The sequence below is a fragment of the Protomyctophum bolini genome, assembly GCF_963924005.1.
Source record: "Protomyctophum bolini genome assembly, chromosome: 10".
Taxonomy (NCBI): Eukaryota; Metazoa; Chordata; class Actinopteri; order Myctophiformes; family Myctophidae; genus Protomyctophum; species Protomyctophum bolini.
In genome coordinates this window covers 16159878-16179614 of record NC_137871.1, presented here as the reverse complement: position 1 = coordinate 16179614, position 19737 = coordinate 16159878, and the positions used below count along the sequence as shown (strand labels likewise).

General features: G+C 44.3%; 2 protein-coding genes across 2 annotated transcripts; both read left to right on the top strand.

Moving 5' to 3' along the window:
- Positions 1-3904: 3904 nt before the first annotated feature.
- On the top strand, positions 3905-8060 carry rtn4rl2b (reticulon 4 receptor-like 2b; the record flags this gene model as incomplete). Its single annotated transcript, XM_080774089.1, has 4 exons — positions 3905-4038; positions 5486-5712; positions 6074-6307; positions 7185-8060. The coding sequence occupies exons 1-4, from the start codon at positions 3981-3983 to the stop codon at positions 8058-8060; spliced, it is 1395 nt and encodes a 464-aa protein (XP_080630215.1). The 5' UTR covers positions 3905-3980.
- An 8120-nt stretch (positions 8061-16180) lies between these two features.
- selenoh (selenoprotein H) lies at positions 16181-19733 on the top strand. The gene is made up of 5 exons (XM_080774670.1): positions 16181-16314; positions 17722-17833; positions 18013-18155; positions 18999-19121; positions 19508-19733. The coding sequence occupies exons 1-4, from the start codon at positions 16299-16301 to the stop codon at positions 19106-19108; spliced, it is 381 nt and encodes a 126-aa protein (XP_080630796.1). The 5' UTR covers positions 16181-16298; the 3' UTR covers positions 19109-19121; positions 19508-19733.
- The last annotated feature ends 4 nt before the right edge of the window (positions 19734-19737 follow it).

The following is a 19737-nucleotide window of genomic DNA, read 5'->3' as shown; positions in this document are numbered from 1 at the left end:
AGTAGCCAATCATTTTTTACCCCATTCTTTCTCCCCAATTTAGTACGGTAGTTATGCCAATTAATTTCTCCCCACACACATTTCTGTGTGTCTCTGCTGTTGTATCCTATTGACTCACCTACCAGTGGGGAGCCCCCACCGGGAGGACGTACTGTTGTATCCTACTGACTCACCTACCAGTGAGGAGCCCCCACCGGGATCTGTTGTATCCTACTGACTCACCTACCAGTGGGGAGCCCCACCAGGAGCTGCCAGCCAACACTCCTCACCTAATACGATGCCTGTTGGGAACACCCATTATGAAACCATGATCGGCATATACAACTATATGGACTATAGGCTATATATTGACCGCATGCACTGTATATCTAATATCTGCTTTGAGGAGAAGATGCTTCATTCAGATGCTGATATTGATTGATTGATTGAATACTTTATTAACAAGTTTGGTAACAGTACAGGTATAACCAGAATGTTTTTCACTATAGAGTTATACAGACTTGGTGTTAGTCACAATGTATGAATACTCACTTTATATCCTTAGGATTCTTGTTTGATTTCAAGGTTCGGGAGATACCAGTAGCTCGCACGAGCCATTGAAGTAGATCCCGGAGTGAGCGGGTGTCAGACTGACAGGCAGCCAGTATACCAATACACAGAACGTGCATTTAGAATAGCTTGCAGTGATGGCCCCAGACATGTGTACTGCCATCAACTGCAGAGTTCGTTTGTTCTCTTGTTTTATATACCTTTATTGAAAGGATAAGCCCCTTGAGATGTCACATCTCATTTTAGAGGGGGTCCTCAACACAGATACATTGTACAATACAGTTCACAAAACAATACAACAGTACAACCATACACACAGACAGGACAAAACAAAACGGAACAGAACAAAAGCTCTCCCAAAATCAACCCTAAATAGCAGAGTTCATGGGGAAAAATATACCCATTGCACAATAAGACCATGTTACTAAGCAGAAAACAAACAAGCAATGCCAGCATGCTAATGTGATAATAATGAACAGCAGCACCGAACCAGCAGGGAACACATTTGACCGCTATCCCCCGTGTTGTGCATCACAACACAGGGGTTATGATGCACAACTTGACTTATGCATAATAGTCATGCATATCAGAACAGAACTATGGTATAAAACCCCACAGAGCTAAACAGCCTCTCACTCATTACTATACCTACACAGGCAAGCAGTGACTACTCTACTGTGACTATATGGAAAAATACATTTGTCTTAATATTTTGGCATTGATTATATAACTATCAGTATTTATTCTTATTTAAACTATAGTCTTTGTGCATTGAGTCAGAAATCGTTTTTCGAAAGTGTTTTTTTTAAACATAGCCTATTTTAGTGGTAGATCATGGCTTACAATTGGGAATAAAATTGGCTCTTGGGCTTGAAAAGGTTGGTTACCACTGCCTTAGGCCAATGGAGCTCATAGCTAAAGTTCAGGAGCAGGACCACACCTCCAATCCAGCTACCTCCACCTTCTATCAAGCCACCTCCAATTGGGTCACCTCCACCTATATATAAAAGCCCATCCAACCCACGCTTCTCCTATAGCCTGGCTAATAAGCCAGACTGGCTAATCAGCCGTTGCCATAAACAATTTGCCTGCCGGCAGACGACAGTGTGATATGAGTCTGGCTTATTAGCCAGGCTACGCTTCTCCCTCTGTTCTCAGTTTCGTCATCCCTCCCCTCCACCCTAATTCTCATCCTATACCCTCTCTAACCTCTCCTTTTTACTGATCCCTAAGGAGGGTTCGTCGTGCCAGGGAGCCACGGCGGATCCCCGAAGCCTCCCACCTCAGCTTAAGTGACCTGATGACCAGCTGGATGGCCAGATGACCCGCCGTGGGTCATCGTTTCTGTTCATCATTCGTTTCGTCGTTAACACAACTGTTAGTTGATTGTGCCTGGTCTCACCTCAGATGGCAAGTTGAACCTTTACTCAGCCGTACTCTCAGCAGGCAGAAACACATGCCGGTGTGTGTGAGTGTGTGTGTGTGAGGGGTTAGCTAGCTACAGTTCTGGGCACTACAGTGGGCAGTGGGCACAGATATTCTGGACATTTACCAGAGCAAGTGGCAGTGATTCATACTTATGTTATGACACCATTAACTACTGAACTACATGTGAACTAGAGGGTGGGTGTTCAAAGATTAAACCGGTGTGTCTGTGAGCAAATATGAGTGCATGTGCAAGTCTGTCTGTGTGTGTGTGTGTGTGTGTGTGTGTGTGTGGACTTTCAAACCAGGAAGGGTATGGCCTGGTCAGCATGCAATGACATGCATAAGATCTGGTCATCCCAGTTTATATGATATGTTAAAAGTAAAAAATATTTAGGACATGCTCCGAGACATGGACACTTTAAAATAATCTAGAGAAACGGTTGGATAGCACTTACACCCGCCTTGTAATGAGAGTGCAAAATCTGTTTTGAAAGAGCCAATAATCTAATCAAATATACGGCAACCTTCCCTGTGTTTCTTCACTAGTCCAATCCAGAAGAACACAGTTTGCCGGCCACTGCTACAGAGCTGACAATGAGGTTATATCTTCCCTTCTTCTCTGGAGTCCTGCCTCAAAGCAGACCAGAGGTAGAAAACTGTCATTCCCTGATGTCATCGCTAGGGACACATTCATCAGTAAACAGGAACTGGGGGTGGCAATGAAGGACCGGGAAGTCTGGCGTGGCATTGTGAAATCATGATCTCGACCGCGGTCGAAAAATCATGTGTGTGTGTGTGTGTGTGCATGCTTGCGTGGTAGGGTGTGAGTAGGCCATGCGTGTCAAGAATTGAATAACAAAATAATTGATTTTTGTGTGTGTGTGTGTGTGTGTGTGTGTTTGTGTGTTCTCATCCATGTGTTGTAATTGTAAAAGGTTATAAGGATGGGTCATCAACACATGTGATTTAATGAGCTTGTAGGCTATGTGGGCTAATGTGTTATGTATCATCACAAATTATGGAGAAACACACATTCTGGGGGATAAATTGAAAGAAAGATAGACAGGGAGGAGAATCAGCGATGTGTAGCTTTGGAGGATAGGAGGATAGGAGAGTATGTCTGTTGTATGTCTGTTAGACAGGCATGTCGCGCGTAATTGTAGAACGCAGGGCATTCACTGTGAAGAGTGCGGGCGCAGGCACCACAAAACAGTTTCCAATGACAAACAGCCAGTCAATATACAGCGCATGATAGACGCGCCGACCAGGCAACGACAGACAGGCTGACCACAGTGTTGCAGATCGATGCAGTTAGTAGTGTAGCAAGCAACTCTGACAATAGTACAATAATACAGTATTATTATTACAAGCCGTGCATATCCACGGGCAGTTTTTAAATCAGCCTCATGGTGGCTACAACAGGCCATGTTGCGTCTCTCTCACACACACACACACACACACACACACACACACACACACACACACAACCACGTAGAGTCTGTGGGGCCGAGATACAGACAGTAAACTACAAGTAGTAGCAATAACAATAATAATGAATGTACCGGTAATAGTGTAAGATGAAAGATCATGTTCCAATAAGCTGATCTATCTGCACAGAATGAGCCAGACAATGGTGCCAAAATCTACGTTGTTGTATCTTGTTTGCGTTCCCCCGCATGAGTCCATCTTTGGAGTTGTGCCGCTCGCACCCCCATTAAACTGCACGTAACCCGCCTTTCTCGTCGCTTCCTCCTGTGAACAACTCATCCTCTCCTCCCTCCACCCTCTCCCCCGCCCACTGCATGCTGACGTGTGAGAGATTCCTGCCCTGCCCACGGCCGTGGGCGACAGTCCAGCACGAGTATTTAACCGTATCCCGGGAATCCTCCCCATCACTCACTGAAGACACACCGACTCGGTCACCAGAGCTGAACGTCAGCAGATAGCAGCAAGCAGGCAACTACACGCCGCTCAGGCTAACTCGCTTTCGGCTTTGGTTCGAGATGGAGACTCGTTCGTCAGTGAGGAACTCTCGGAATTCCATCCGCCACAACTTCAAGAGTGAGTTTTCATTCATGTTTTCTTTAAGTAAATCTATGAATTAACTGAATTAACTATGCTTGTGCCTGTGGTGCTGTTGTAGCGGAGTTTTTGTTTGCGGGGGCTGATTGTATTATTGTATAATAAAAACACATGGCAAAGGATTTGCACAACATGCATAGGAATAATTGTAATCAGTAAACGCAGTCAGATGGCAACTTTACGCACATTTATCATGGATCATACAGTAGCCTATGTTGCTGTGGGCTACAAGGCTATACATACGTTTCCTTTTAGAAAATGTCTTTGTGTTGCACTGTTGTGATCAAAACAATTTAATATTATAACTTAACACTTACACGCATTTGCATAGCTGATTCTCCACTTTGCGTAAAATGAAATGTAGGCTATTACGCACGAGAGTAGCAGTGGATTATTAATTATTTTCCCCCGCATGACACTAAAACCACTTGCTGAGCCAGACAGGGATTTATTGGGTTAAATAAGTATTGTTTTACAGTGACAGAGTCAGAGAGGCTCCGGAAAGGTGTCTTTTTTCACTTAAATGCCCGCGCGTGAAGTGCACCTGAGATCTCCATGTCATGTTAATGGGCCGAGTTGTAAAAGGTCAGAAGGTGAGCCGCTGGAAAATCTTGCATAGCAAATGAATGGGAACTCAATTATTATTTCATGCATGTACTTTTCCCGTGGGGTCGGTGGGGACACTTTTCTGTGTGCTGTTATTCGAGCTTGCTCAGGTGCTTCTGGATTATTAATGAAAAACGAAATGGACCCAGGTCAGGTTACCACCATGGTTTGGTTTTACGCGTGTCCTTACATTGAAAACTCCGTGCGGATAGATCTTTTGGTGTAGCCTGTGTCAACTACTACTAGGCTACCAGGTTAACCTGGGTTGATACTTGCGATTTAATTATTTGAAGTTTTCGGGAGATATCAATTGTTTATTCCCCTTCCTCATTGTTGACCAGACCAACTTACCGTTATATAAGCTTGCTGTGACGTGCGATCAGTTAGACAAGACATGAACGAGGAGCGATTCATAATGCAATCTGATTTATTATGCATGAGATGCAGTGTTCCCAGGACCATCAAAAAGTCACACTTCAATGCGGTGCTGTGGAGTCATGTGCGTCAGTGCCTCTCTGACTGACAGACAACAACAAAGCACTGAAAGCAATATCTTTCTCTGTCAGGGTCTCCCTCCCCCACTATCTTGTTAACAGATAGCTATATGACTAATTACCATGACAGGTTCCTTGTCCCATTTGGGACATGTCATTATAGGCAAAATAATAATTAATAATTAATATACATTTTCTAAATTAGTCAATCCTCTTGTTTTCCATTGCCATATTGCTAAATATATAAGGCTATACTACCATTTGGTTCAACAAAGATCTGTCTAACCAAATCCCACGACTCCACTCCATTTTTCCCATTGATCCAGGTGGACTGACCCTATGGCTGGTGCTGTGGCTGGTGGTGGTGAAGCCAGGTGGTGCGGGGGCATGCCCCAGGCTGTGTGTATGCTACCCAACACCCATGACGGTCAGCTGCCAGTCTCTGAACTTCACCATAGTGCCGGCCGGGGTGCCCTATGACTCTCAGCGTGTTTTTCTACAGAACAACCGCATCACGGAGCTCCGTGCCGACTCTTTTGGATTTGAGACACAGGTAGAGGATGGAGAGGAAGAGTGTATGTATGTGGGGGACTGTGTGTGTGTGTGTGTGTGTGTGTGTGTGTGTGTGTGTGTGTGTGTGTGTGTGTGTGTGTGTGTGTGTGTGTGTGTGTGTGTGTGTGTGTGTGTGTGTGTGTGTGTGTGTGCGTGTGCGTGACTGCTGTGGGCTCATGTTTGTTTGTGTGTCACAGTCTGACTCAGACTGTATGAGAAGAAGTATTGTTTATTGTATCACTCAATTGCTAGGTACTTAGGCCAATTTGTCCCTCTTTTTCCCCCCTATACTTCCGCTGTTTTCTGTACCTCTTGACTAGTTTCACCATCTCCCTTCGTTGCCTTCCTTCACCATTGTGCAGGTGCTGTGGCTGTACGGTAACAACATCACATTGATTGAGGCGGGGGCCTTCAGTAACCTCAGGGTGCTGGAAGAGCTGGATCTGGGGGACAACCCTTCGTTGCACCAACTGGAAGGTGGAGCCTTCAGGGGTCTGGAGAAGCTGCAGAGCTTACACATGCACCGCTGCAAGCTGGCCTCTCTCCCCCATGATCTCTTCCACAAGCTGTATAGCCTGCAGTTCCTCTACCTGCAGGTACAAGTTACAACACACACAGAGTATTACATGGTTTTTTTGGTGCATTTGTGCAGGCAAGCATGCAATATACAAATAGAGAAAGCATTGTGTAAATCTAGTGTGCAAGCAAGTAAGTACAAACTTTTACGCAGGCATATAAGCCTACTGTATGGCCAGAACTGAGAGAACACAACATTTTGGATCAATACAGTTTAGAGATGATGATGACAGCACTTATTTACTCAATCAAACCTGGAATTAAAGTGACATTAATACATTATTATTACCGGAATTAAGACATAATATACTAGTACAAGTTACTACTTGCAGCCTTTGCAGGGTCAAAAAGATCACTGCAAGTTAGATCAGAACAATGATGTTTTCAGGTTTATGTCGATAGTGATGCTGCTATTATACATGGTAAAAGGTAAATGGTGCATTTATACAGGGCCTTTTTCCTAAGATTCGCACGCATGCACGCACGCACGCACACACACACACACACACACACACACACACACACACACACACACACACACACACACACACACACACACACACACACACACACACACACACACACACACACACACACACACACACACACACACACACACACACTGATGGCAGAAGAAACCATGCCGACCTGCATCGGCAGCAGTTAAGGACTAAACCGGGAACCTTCCGATTCCCAAGCGACCACTCTACCTACTGAGCCACTGTTGTCCCTTTTTGTACATTGATGCTTCAATTCAGATATATATATAGGCCTACCTTAGTTAGTGAAGCAAACTGAAACCAGGTGATGGTACAACTAATTATATCCCAAGCACAATTCCTTCCACCTTGCTTTTATATGGTACTAAATCTTGCTATATGCTTTCACTATGCTCAGGAGAACCAACTCCACTTCCTGCAAGATGACCTGTTCTCAGATCTGGTCAACCTGGCTCATCTCTTCCTGCATGGAAACCGCATCCGTGTGCTGTCCGAGAACGCGTTCCGAGGCCTGGTCAACCTGGACCGCCTCCTTCTCCATGAAAACCGCATCAGGCAGGTCAACCGCCGGGCCTTCCGTGACCTGGGCCGGTTGACCATCCTCTACCTTTTTAACAACTCCCTGACAGAGCTGCCGGGCCAGGCCATGAGGGACACCCAGGGTATCCAGTTCCTTCGTCTCAATGGGAACCCCTGGTCCTGCGGCTGTGAGGCGCAGACCCTGTGGGAGTGGTTCCGCGAAGCGCGCATCTCCTCCTCCGAGCTGATGTGCACTTCGCCGTCTCCACGCCAAGGCCAGGACCTCCGATTCCTCCGGGAGATGGACTTTGCTGTCTGCCCCATGCCGGACCCTGGCTCCTTGACCGGTAGCACCACAACCACCTTCAGCACTAAGACCCGCTGGTGGTTCTCCAAGAACAAGCCGGCTGCCTCCTCTAAGTCCATGTACAAGAAGAGCTCGGAGACTGTCAAAGCCTTCCCCATCTCCTCTGTCAAGTCCAAGCTCCCCCCCAGCAACCCAGCCTCCACCTCCTTCTCCTCCAAGTACGAGCTCTCAGACGAGGAGGTGGCCCTGCCTAAGCTTGACCAGGAAGAATACTGGACCAACTACGGCAACGAAGATGCCACCCTTCGCTGCTTTGAACTTGAGTGCCCACCAGGCTATGACAACTCAGGCTTCCCTTCTTCGTCTTCCTCCATTTACATCCCGTCTCTCCTCTACCTTCTCTCCTTCTCCATAGCAACATTCTCCCTCCATCTCTTCTTTGGTTGAATTCACATTTGTTTCTCTACCTGTTCTTTCCTTCCTCTGAAAATAACAAAACAAACTTGGAACTGATTCCATTCAGTCCGCCGTACCCCCTGCCCTTTGAGGTGTAGTTGGCACTATACTGATGCAGGAGACAGGTACGACAGTGGGGAGGAACTCCAAGGCGAGGAGTTCAGTCAAGGTGCAGAGCAGGACAGGTTTTGAGGAGAAAGGTGGCTGTTGCTTGATTACGACAGACCTAATAGGACTTTTAATATCACCCAATAACATTCTGTCAACTTGATGGATGTGGACAGGCACAAAGCAGCCACCGTGAGTGAGCTCTGTAACATAAAGCAAAACTAGACTCGCGTAGCCAGACTTAATCTGCCATTGCATTGCAAATAGCCCCAGTCAGATATTCGTATGGTTACGCGAGGCTACAGCAAAACAGCACCTTACACCACATGATACACTACGCACGTACAGGCACGTATACACGCGCCACGCACGCAGGCACGCACACACACACACACACACACATAACATTTTCTAACACCACAACAACTGTGGGAGCAGGAAACAATGCAGGCATTGTGATCTGCTTTTTACGTATGGCTATTTTCTATACCATGCAGCTAGCTCTGCACAATGTAACAACTGCTTATTGTGTTCTCAGTTTCACCATCTATTAATTTCTTCATTCGTGAACAGCAGGGACATTAGACATGGATAGTATTCATTATTTACAATGAACAGTGATATTCTTAATGAGAGACTATATAAAGTAGCCCTGCCAGAATAATAGAGAGATAATTCTAACACAAACATCTTGAGACAACAGAGAAGACGGTACGGAGATGACGAAGCATACAAATAGAGACGTGAGAGATGGTCAGAGGGAGGACAAATCTATCACAGCGTGAAGTGACTAGAGGGTCACTTGAGTCTTCAAACCTGTCGATATCACACACCATAACTGTACATAGTAAAGTCATTCTGTTTAGGTTTGTGTATGAAGCTCAAGTTTCACCATTCTTCTTTTTCTCTCTCATTTGATTGATTTAATTATTTATTTTGTTGACTCTGAGTGAGTCACTCATAGTTATGGTTTACATACTGTAGTCTACATAGTGTATTTTTAGGTCTGTAAAGATAGAAGAGATAGTTAAATGGAATCCTGTGAACTTCAGAGCCCATTCCCCACACTGTGTAGTTTCTTCATTCCCGATACCCCAAATGCCTCAATAATGACTCAATTTATTGATGCCCACTTCAATTGATGTTTACTGTATGATTGTCAATAAGAATGAGGAATATCTACACTTAAGATTCAGTCTTTGTCTGTGCTCAACCCCTGAGAGTTGTGGGTGAGTGTGGGTGGATGTGAGAGAAAGCACTGCTTTAGGCTAAAAAGAAAAACATAAAACAGCATCATGGTGGAGAGACCCGTTTCTTGAGTGCATGAGAAAATGTGTCTCTGTTTGACATCTGTCCCTCTGTCTTTGTTTGTCTATCTGTCTCCAGTTTGTCTACCTGTAATAAATCTAATTACTAAATAAGTAGGGGAGTACATAGAATCCAAGACGAGAAATGCCAGTGACCATGCAGTGTGTGTGTGTGTGTGTGTGTGTGTGTGTGTGTGTGTGTGTGTGTGTGTGTGTGTGTGTGTGTGTGTGTGTGTGAGTGTGTGTGAGTGCGTGCGTGTGTGTCACTCAACGTGTCTCAGTCATAAGCTGTGATACATCATCATAACACCTCTGCCCTCTGGCAGCCAACATCCATGATAATAACAGCCACGGCCAAGATCTGCACTGCTTAACAGCAATCTGTTCAAATCTATTCCGACACAGTGTCTTCACTTAGAGGCAAATGTTATTAATACAATGTTCATCAGGCAAAGCAGGTATGTGTACAGTACCATACCTAACATCACCCCCATGTCCATGCACCTGTCAACTACCCAAACCCTAAACCCAAGCTCTGACTGTGAATTTAAGAAAGATACTGTGATACTGTTAGATTCTTTTTTTCAATGGAAAGTTGTGAAAAGACATTTTGTCTGTTTATTAAACACATCTTGCTCAAAAGTGCATGTGAGTTTCCTTGTTGTTTCACTGTTTGCTTTCATCCATAACGGAGTTGCCAATGAGCATAACACAAGGCAGATCTTACTGCTCTTAGTAGAACTACACACAGGGACATTATGTATGAACACATAGTAGTTGTCTGGATACACCCAAAACACCACAAAACATGACAAATTAGTTTTTGTTTTGTTTCACCACAGTAATACTGAAGCAGCCATTATTTGAAGTGCATGCGTATGCGTGTGTGATTGGGGCACAGACATCAATGTCAGTTGGCAGTAGCCAATCACTCTAGAGTGAGTCTAGTACATTTTCTTACTGTAACATGGGCATTGGTTAGAAGGGCATGGGCATAATTAAAAATCACACCCGTGTGAAGTGAGGGGCGCTCTTATCATCGTACATCATGACTTAAATTCTCCATTAGTTGTCAATGGGAATTTTAATGTTTGTGTAAGACAAAAATACTGATTTGCTCGTACACATATGACGTAAATTCTCCATTCATTGTCAATGGGAATTTAAGTTTATGTAAGACGAACATCTACACTAATAGCTGAATATATGAGGGGATACCTTTCATTCCTCAGTAGGTCAGTTAACTTTGTCCTTTCAAACCATAATCACTGATAAACATATGGTAACATTTTACTGCACCAAAACTGAGAAATCACACTTCACAATCACCTACACTAGTAATTATATTGAGGATATAATCATATAAGGGTGACACAACCAGTGGTAGTAGCATTGTGGTAATGTGGTTAAAGTGTCTGCCTTGAGACTGGGAGGTTCCCTGCCCAAGTCATACCAATTAAGACTAGAAAGTCACACTGTGTGAAGTAGGTGGTGCAACTCCGTGTGGGGGTCCCCGTGGGGTCCCCAGAACTTCCAGACCCACAGGAACGCGCCCAGGGTGCCGGCCCGGTTCCTGCGAGCCGCCCCACGTCCAAAACGGTCGAGAAATGAAAGAGTAACCCCCCCAGGGGGTCCCTCTACTACTGTACTGTACTGTACTGATACACCTGAAATCATCATATATACCTGTAGTTATGTTATATGTATGTATGTGTTAGGCTGCACAACAGTGACACTTGGTTTTGAAAACCAACCAAATGCTATTTCCGTGCTCTCAGACACAGCCAGCCAGGCAGGCAGGCAGCCAGGTACACACACACAAAGCTACTTAATGAAGCGGTTGCACCACTTAAAAATGGTATACGCAATAAGCCACCGTGCTAGGCACCCGGCATGAAGTGATGGATTGGGAATGGGATCAAGTCCCTGTAATGCTAGTATTATGTCCACTGTACTTTACATCACTCTGCCTTTCCCTTACGGAAACATGAGAGGCAGGCTCCTGAACTATGGGCACATGGCTCGGGCATATTGAAGGATGGGGGAATATGATTCAGACAGGGGCAGGCTGGGGTGACTGCCCGGGTGTGACATTTGTCAATTTGTCAACATGGCACGCCCCCTCACCAGATCCATTCTCACCATCATGATGAATGATTATGATGCACATACATACTGTAGATACTGTAGATACATGTACATGCTTGTCACATTAACACACACACACACACACACACACACACACACACACACACACACACACACACACACACACACACACACACACACACACACACACACACACACACATACACACATACACACACACAGAGCTTTATGTCAAGTCTTTGAGTGAAAAATAAATAAATGTCAACTTTCATTTCTCTTGTTTTTCCTTTCTATATCTCATTTTTCCAGATTTTTCTCACCCCCCCTCACTCTAGTATCACTATAGGTTGAGTATTTAAAATTGTAATAATTTATTATTCTACTCCACTACACCATCTTTCAGGACCTTTTCAGTTTCTTATTTGTGCCCATTTTCTAGCCTTCCTTGATAACTTAAACATAACATTTCGGGGTCTATAAGAAAGGTTGAGGCGAGGGTATTGACATGATATCTTAAACAAAATCGGTCATGTCAACAACTGGATTGTTGGTCTATGTTTCCTGGTCCAAAGTTTTCATTTAGTCTGAAAAGGGTTATGATGAATGCATGCACAAGTCAGGGCCCTTCCTGTGTAGATATATACGGTATGATATGGAACCATTATCACATGTTAGTCTGGCACAATGTTCTCAAATCACAGGGACATTCATAGGCAACCTAAAAGTGAGCCAAGATCAAAGACTTTCTAAGCTTTTGCAAACCATACAGTCACAAAGCCAAGACTGTTGAGACAGTCTCAACAGAAAGTCGTGACCAATTAGACTGCATCGTCATTAATTAATGTCAGAATTGTAGGAGGTTATTATCCCTGTCCATATCTGCATTGTAAAGGACCTTCATCTTAATTTTTTCATGTTTAAGAACAAAAATAACAGCTCATTAGCAGAGTGCCAGAGTCCAACAGCTCACGTCTTTGATGTGCTTGTCAGAAGTACTGTGCCCATGCACGCTTTGTACTACAAAACATCTTCCCTCTGCATTGTTGCGTCTCCTTTGATGCTGTCACTGTCTTTGTCTGTACACCGGCATTGCTCCCCCCTCCTCTCTCTCCCTCTTCTCTCCATCCCTCTCCTGCAGATGGCTGATGTGTTTATCTTGGCCAAAGCTGTGAGTCAGCTTGTACGAGTTGGCGTGTTCATTTTGCGTGTGACTGCATGTTCACTGACGTGTGTGTCCTCATTCACACGCACACGTCTTATTCACAGCAGGTCCCCAACTCAGACTCACTCCCTGACGTCTGTGGTAGCTACTGCTGCAGAGAAAAAGAGACCTTTCAGGATCATGAGACGAATTCATTACCAGTGTTGGAACCAACGCGTTAGTAACGTAAGGCGTTAAAGCAGCCCTGATCTGATTGGCTGGGCTCCAACCAGCCCTCTTCTGATTGGCTGGGCCCTAAACCTGCCCTCATCTGATTGGCTGGGCCCTGAACCATTCCTCGTCTGATTGGCTGGGCCCTATTGCGCCGCCTTGTTGTAAGGGTGGCGGGACCTGAGTCTGTTTGGGGGCTCTACCTCCACTGTAGTGCTGTGTAGGATGTGCCAGTCGTTTATTTTGGCTTTCCTTGCCAGCTTGATGGTAGCAGCCTCTCGTCAGAGGCCGGCCGGGTCAATTCCTGCAAGAACTGGCAGGTAGGAAACAGGGGTGGGCTTCAGGCAGCCAGTTATGGTTCGGAGCGAGTTGTTAATGACTGTGTCCACCTTTTGGACATGTGGGCTCCTACACCAGACTGGGGCACAGTATTCAGCTGCAGAGAAGACCAGGGCTTGGGTGGAGATCCGCAATGTGTTGGCGGAAGCTCCCCAGGTCGTACCAGCGAGGCGACGGATAAGTGAGACCCTTGATGTGACCTTGGCCCTCACGTCTTCAAGGTGTTGCTTGAATGATAGAGTTCTATCCAAGCGCACCCCAAGGTATTTTGGGGCTTGTTGGAACTCAAGGCGCTTGCTGTCAACAAACACATTGATTTCCCTCTTAGCCTCCCTGTTGTTGAGGTGGTATGCCGCCGACACTGTCTTTGTAAGTATTGTGAAACAATACTTTGACAAAGTCACTAGTCAGATAAAGTTGATAGTCAAAGTTACTTTAAGCAACTCAACTCCGCGTGCATGTGTACAACTGGGTGGTATACATACTGGGTTTGTCTGTGATTCAGAAAGAAACAGAGACCAACAGACGTGAAAGAGGTGATTCTGTGGCCATGGTGGAGAGAAGAAAATGAACGCTTATGAATCAATCACACTTCCTCACTCTTGGAGGTATAGCCCTTGTTTGTTTGCAGAAACAGAAGTGGTGACAGTCTCAGTCTATTAATTATTATTTAGTCAATGTATTGTAAATATGACTGCCAGGCCAATTGGCAGCGTACGGTGGCTCATTGCTGCCATGTGGGATTTATTTTTCTGCTTGGGTATGTTATAACGACATCTTATGTGTTAAAAACGACATCTGTGACTGTGTCTGTGATATGATATAAGACATATTTGCTCTCAAATAATAATAATAAATAAAAAAAACAACAACAAGGAAAACAACACAGCATCACATACTGAAGACCTCCTGATTGGCCAACCCTGTGGCTCTTGGCCCTCTGTTCCTCTGCTTACATAGAAGCAAAACTGCTGGGGGGAAATGGCTCCCAAACTTTGTCTAGGCTAGCATGGAAGAATGATGCACATCTGAGACCATGTGGCATTATTACATTTTGTCTCTGTGGATATGACCTAGTTTCATATACAAATACGTAACGGAACCTTGCCTGTCATGCCAATTGGGTAGATAAGGCATGTAAAAGTGACACAGTGAACCACCAGCTGCTCCTAGACACCCTAGCGGATCTAGGCATCGGTGGAACGGCACTAAAGTGGTTCTCTTCCTACCTCACCGACCGGACCTACCAGGTTTCCTGGAAAGGTCTGTTATCATCCCCCCGAACCCTCCAAACTGGGGTCCCACAGGGATCGGTTCTTGGTCCCCTCCTTTTCTCACTGTACACTAAATCCCTTGGCACTATCATCTCTGCTCACAATATATCCTATCACTGCTACGCCGATGACACACAACTGTTTCTATCCTTCCCCCCCTCTGCCACTCAGGTGGAAGAGCGCATCACCGCATGCCTGGCTGACATCTCACAGTGGATGTCCTCCAACCACCTCAAACTGAACCCAGACAAGACTGAGCTTCTCTTCTTCCCAGCTAAGTCCTGCCCTATGCGGGAGCTAACTATCTCCATAGACAACGCCCTGGTAACGTCTGTCCCAACAGCCAGGAATCTTGGTGTTGTCCTGGACAGTCAGCTCTCGTTCAAAACTCACATCACAGCTGTCACTCGATCCTGTAGGTTCACACTCTATAACATACGACGAATTAGACCGTTCCTCACCCAGGAATCAGCCCAGCTCCTAATCCAGACAACAGTCTTGTCAAAACTTGACTATTGTAACTCCCTCCTTACTGGCCTACCAGCATGTGCACTTAAGCCTCTCCAGCTGATCCAAAATGCTGCAGCTCGCTTGGTCTTCAACCAGCCAAAATTCTCACATGTCTCCCCCCTGCTCCGCTCCCTCCACTGGCTTCCGGTCGCTGCCCGCACAGAATACAAAACCCTGATGCTGGCATTCAAAGCAACCAAAGGTATGGCTCCCCCATATCTTGCAAGTATGATCGAACCCTACAAACCCTCCCGCTCACTCAGATCAGCCAACGCAGGGAAGCTGGAAGTACCCTCACTAAAAACGCCGGGACAACGCTCCACACGTCCCAAACTCTTCTCCCTTCTGGCTCCAAAACTGTGGAATGCACTTCCCATTGCAGTCAGAACTGCAGCATCACTCCCAATCTTCCGCCGTAGTCTGAAAACCCACCTTTTCAGACTCCATCATGGCCCATAGCACTTACCCCACCCCCTTAGATAGCAATTCTAGTAGTCATAGCACGTCATAGTACATATGTGTAGCATAGTAGTATAGATGTATAGCTTATATGTATAGTTTCATTATAGATATTCCACTGTTACTTTCTTAGCTACGCATGTTTCATGATAAATGTCTTTATGTGATGTATTCCCATGCTTTTGTTCTTGCTTAATGTAAGTCGCTCTGGATTAAGAGCGTCTGCTAAATGCCTAAATTGTAAATTGTAAAAGTATTCTTATATGTGATTACGAATACCGGCGAGATATCTTCACCTTTGGCGAGATTTCTTCCCCTTTTGGCGAGTCGTCTTCACTTTCTGGGGCGAGTCTTCTTCACATCTGGCGAGTTTTCTTCACTTTTTGGCGCGGCGTCAAGACAACTCGCCAAAAAATGTAAAAGTGGCGAGTCTTCTTGTTACCCTGTCAATACGGGCGTCAGTGCATCACGCCTTGTGAGGACAGAGGGACACGGAGGCTGCCATGACACTCATTATGGGCTATAGTTCCAAACATTGCTCCTATGGCTTCCTCATTCCATTGATTACAATGGGAGTCAACCTTACTCTAAGCAAGGAGTCAACGCTAGTGTCGCCACTCTCTTAGGTCACCACAAGCCGTCCCGTCCCGAAGTATTATGAAGTGAAGAAGAAAAAAATGGTTTCGTCTACCTCCCTCCTTAAGTTCCATACATTCATAAGTTTCTAGCGCGCTAAAGTTTTATAACATCAATGGCCTCCGGAGTAGGTAGGTGAAGGAATACTGTATATTTAAGATTAGAAATTAATAGTTTATGTTAGCTACTTAGCTCTGACTCTGAGACGTAAAAGGTCCATTTGCAGATTTCCAAGGAAGTAATAAACATTTTGAAGTGATCGGTTAGCCTACTACTATGATATTCATGTTGTTTTCATGTGCTGTTGCCTGCCCTGCATGGTTTTGAAAGATCAATTTATGTAAATGTGTAGGATAGGTCTATAGTTATACAAAAAACACGTTCCACAGAAAATCACACTATTGAAATGACTTTGCATACATTTTACATGGGCTGGGATTGTAGGCTACATGACTCAGTCGAAAACATAGCGAGGTTTGAAAAGTTAAAGATCTATTGACCACACAAGCTGGTTGGTTAAAGAAAGAAAAAATACTACTGATAACTATTAAGTGGGATGTGATGCGTGTTGGATGGTTCCCAGAAGTTTTATTTTTTCGCCATAGGGGCGCGAGAAAAACATGGATGACAGTGCATGGTTGTAATGCAACTCCCCATTGCATGGTGATGATTAGCCCCTCTCGGAACCCTACATAAAGCTTTTATGAAATTTGATGGGCGCTTACAAAGTATCAGAAACTTTACTACATTCGGGTTCTGCTTGCGGGGCTAGGTGATGATAGTAGACATTAGGTAGGTAGGTAGGTAGGGTGACCAGATCCAAACTGTTTTTGGGACAGAGCAGTATCACTTGTGTGGGACAGGGTGGTTGTTGCTATTAAATGCCTTGATGTCATATTTGATGATAGGCCTAATATTTTCTATAATGTTATGAAACCCATCTGGCATCTCACATTTTGTTTTCAAATGCACATTTTGGTCATGAGGGATATGGCTGTCTTTGTAGCCTACTGTACCCCTATCCCTAGGGGCGATTCATATTTCTCATGATATTTTAACACGCTTAAAAAAACATCTTGCAGGAAAAGAGACAAATTAGGGGACTAGGCCATTTGAACACTGATGGCTGCCAGTCACAATGTGGGACAGGGTCTCAATTTGTGGGACACACAGTCTTGGAAATGAGGGACTGTCCCACGCAAAGGGGGACATCTGGTCAACGGTATAGGTATTGTCACAAGACCTAGTATCGCCTTATGTCTATTTCCCCAAAGTATTATAAGATATTGTCTAGATAAGATAGCCTATCTTATATAGACAATATATTAGATAGCTATGGGAAATACAGGTGTGATTGTAGCACCAGTAGCAAGAATGAAACACAGGATGAGTATAGGTTAGAACCAAAAACAAGATAAATAAGAATACAAATAAACTTTAATTTAAGGTAAGACTTTTTTAATGCAAATTCTGCAACCTATCCAAACTTCCAGAGCTTCGCAACCATAACCATAGGGCCTTCAATGTGTGTTGGTTAGGTCGTCGTGGAGTGAAGCGCAAGGCGGAGGAGAAAGTGGTTGAGGAGAAAAGAGAGAAAGACGAAGTGACTGAGAGTGACTCTGAAGGCCAGAGAGTGGTCATTGAACACTGGTGAGTGGTACTTTTCGGTTAAAACTCAAAGTTTTTCTTATCAAATCGACCGACAATATTAGCCAGTCATACTGTATGCCCATAAAACCTGTAAAATCCATCACACAATTTTCACACAATAACGCTCTTCATAATTAATTTGTCTGACCTGACTGTTGACCTATTGTTTGACCTTGCAGCAAGAGCTGACAGGTGTATGGGCGTAATGCCGAGGGGGTGAGAGGGGCCCTCCTGGCTGTGCACCCTGAGCTGAAAGTGATCTTAAACCCAGAGAAACCCCGCAGGAACAGCTTTGAAATCACTCTGATGGACAAAGGGAAGGGTAAGGAGAAGGGTGTTTTGTTTCACTTCATTTGGGCCATGATTTTAGAGAGCATTCTAGGCTAATATTTACAGTAATTGCCCTTACAAGATATACTGTGTGCTACAGACTAGTAAAATACTAGTTAACCTTTCTTTATTGTTTTTATAGCCTACTTTGGGAAATAAATAATTTGTGGAGGAAACGTATGTCATATTATTATATGCCATTCTCATAAACACATGTTATATATTTCATGTATTTGAAGCTGTATGCCTGCACCACCGTCCACCTCCCAACACTTTCCATACTTCAGAAAATAGATTAAACTCACCAACGAGCGCTTCCAAACTACTCTAATACTTAAATAATCACCTGCACAGAATTTATTGACAAAGTAACTAATAACATGTCTATGGTGGATTTTTACGAAACAAAGACTTGGCAGATACAAAGATGATAATCCAAGCTTTCCATACAGCTGCAGTTGTTTAATTACAATCAGATCAGACTTTTCCGTTTGGATGTATGGGCTATCAATGTATTGCAACTCTAGATTCCGGATATCAAAAATAGGATCTAAAGGTGGTTGCACACTGGACGCGTTTTTCGGAAAACTGATGGAGAAACGCAGCTAGAAATCTGAAAAACGTGCTTGATTGCGGCTAGCGACTCCTGATGGTATATTTCCCCCCTCTGCTTTGTAAACAGCTGTGCCGCTCTCAACTTGCCCACTTTCCTTTCACACTGTTTCACAATAGGATAATGGGACTTGGCCAATGGCCATACATTTGATTTTTTCTCCTTAAATCCATGAGTCTATTTCTGTAACTGACTTTGTTCCTTCTAACCCTTTTCAAAAAGAAATGACTCTATGGACGGGGATAAAGAAGGGTCCACCTCGCAAGCTGAAGTTCCCTGAGCCTGATGATGTGGTTACTGCTATGGAGGAGGCTTTGAAGGCAGCTGTATAGACACCTGGTGATGGTTCGTCAATTGGATGTTTGCTCGCTTTTATATGATAATTGATAAACTCACAAAGGGTAGAAAATATTGGCAATATTCAAAGAGTATATAGTAGAACAATATTTCCACTTGGGTGTCTACTGTCTAGCTGTTTAACCTTTGCATAGACAACAAGAGACTTCCCCCAAAACACTAGCATACTGAATATTACAGTATGCTAATGTTTTGGGGTTTAATTGCATAACTCGGAACAATAAAATCCAGCTCATTTGTAAAGCTAGTATTTGCAGCATTTGTGCCCATCCATGTGCTCTGCAAATAGCCATCTCTTTGTTAAGAATGCCTGATAATTTGTGTTTGGTAGCGCATTTGCCATTTACTGTGAATGTTTCTCTAATTTGGTACAGCCCTCCATCCAGACTTTGTGGCTGTTGGAAGCAAAATGATGAAGATCGACCAATGGGGATTATCCCAGTTGCTCTTCTGAAGACCTAAGCTCCAAGGACCACAAGATCTGGATACATGGCGACATCTAGTGGTGCATCGATGAACCATCACATCACTCATAATAATAACACAACCCTGTAGATTTTGTTTAAATTCTGTGTTAAATAAAATTATTCTTTTACATGACTTA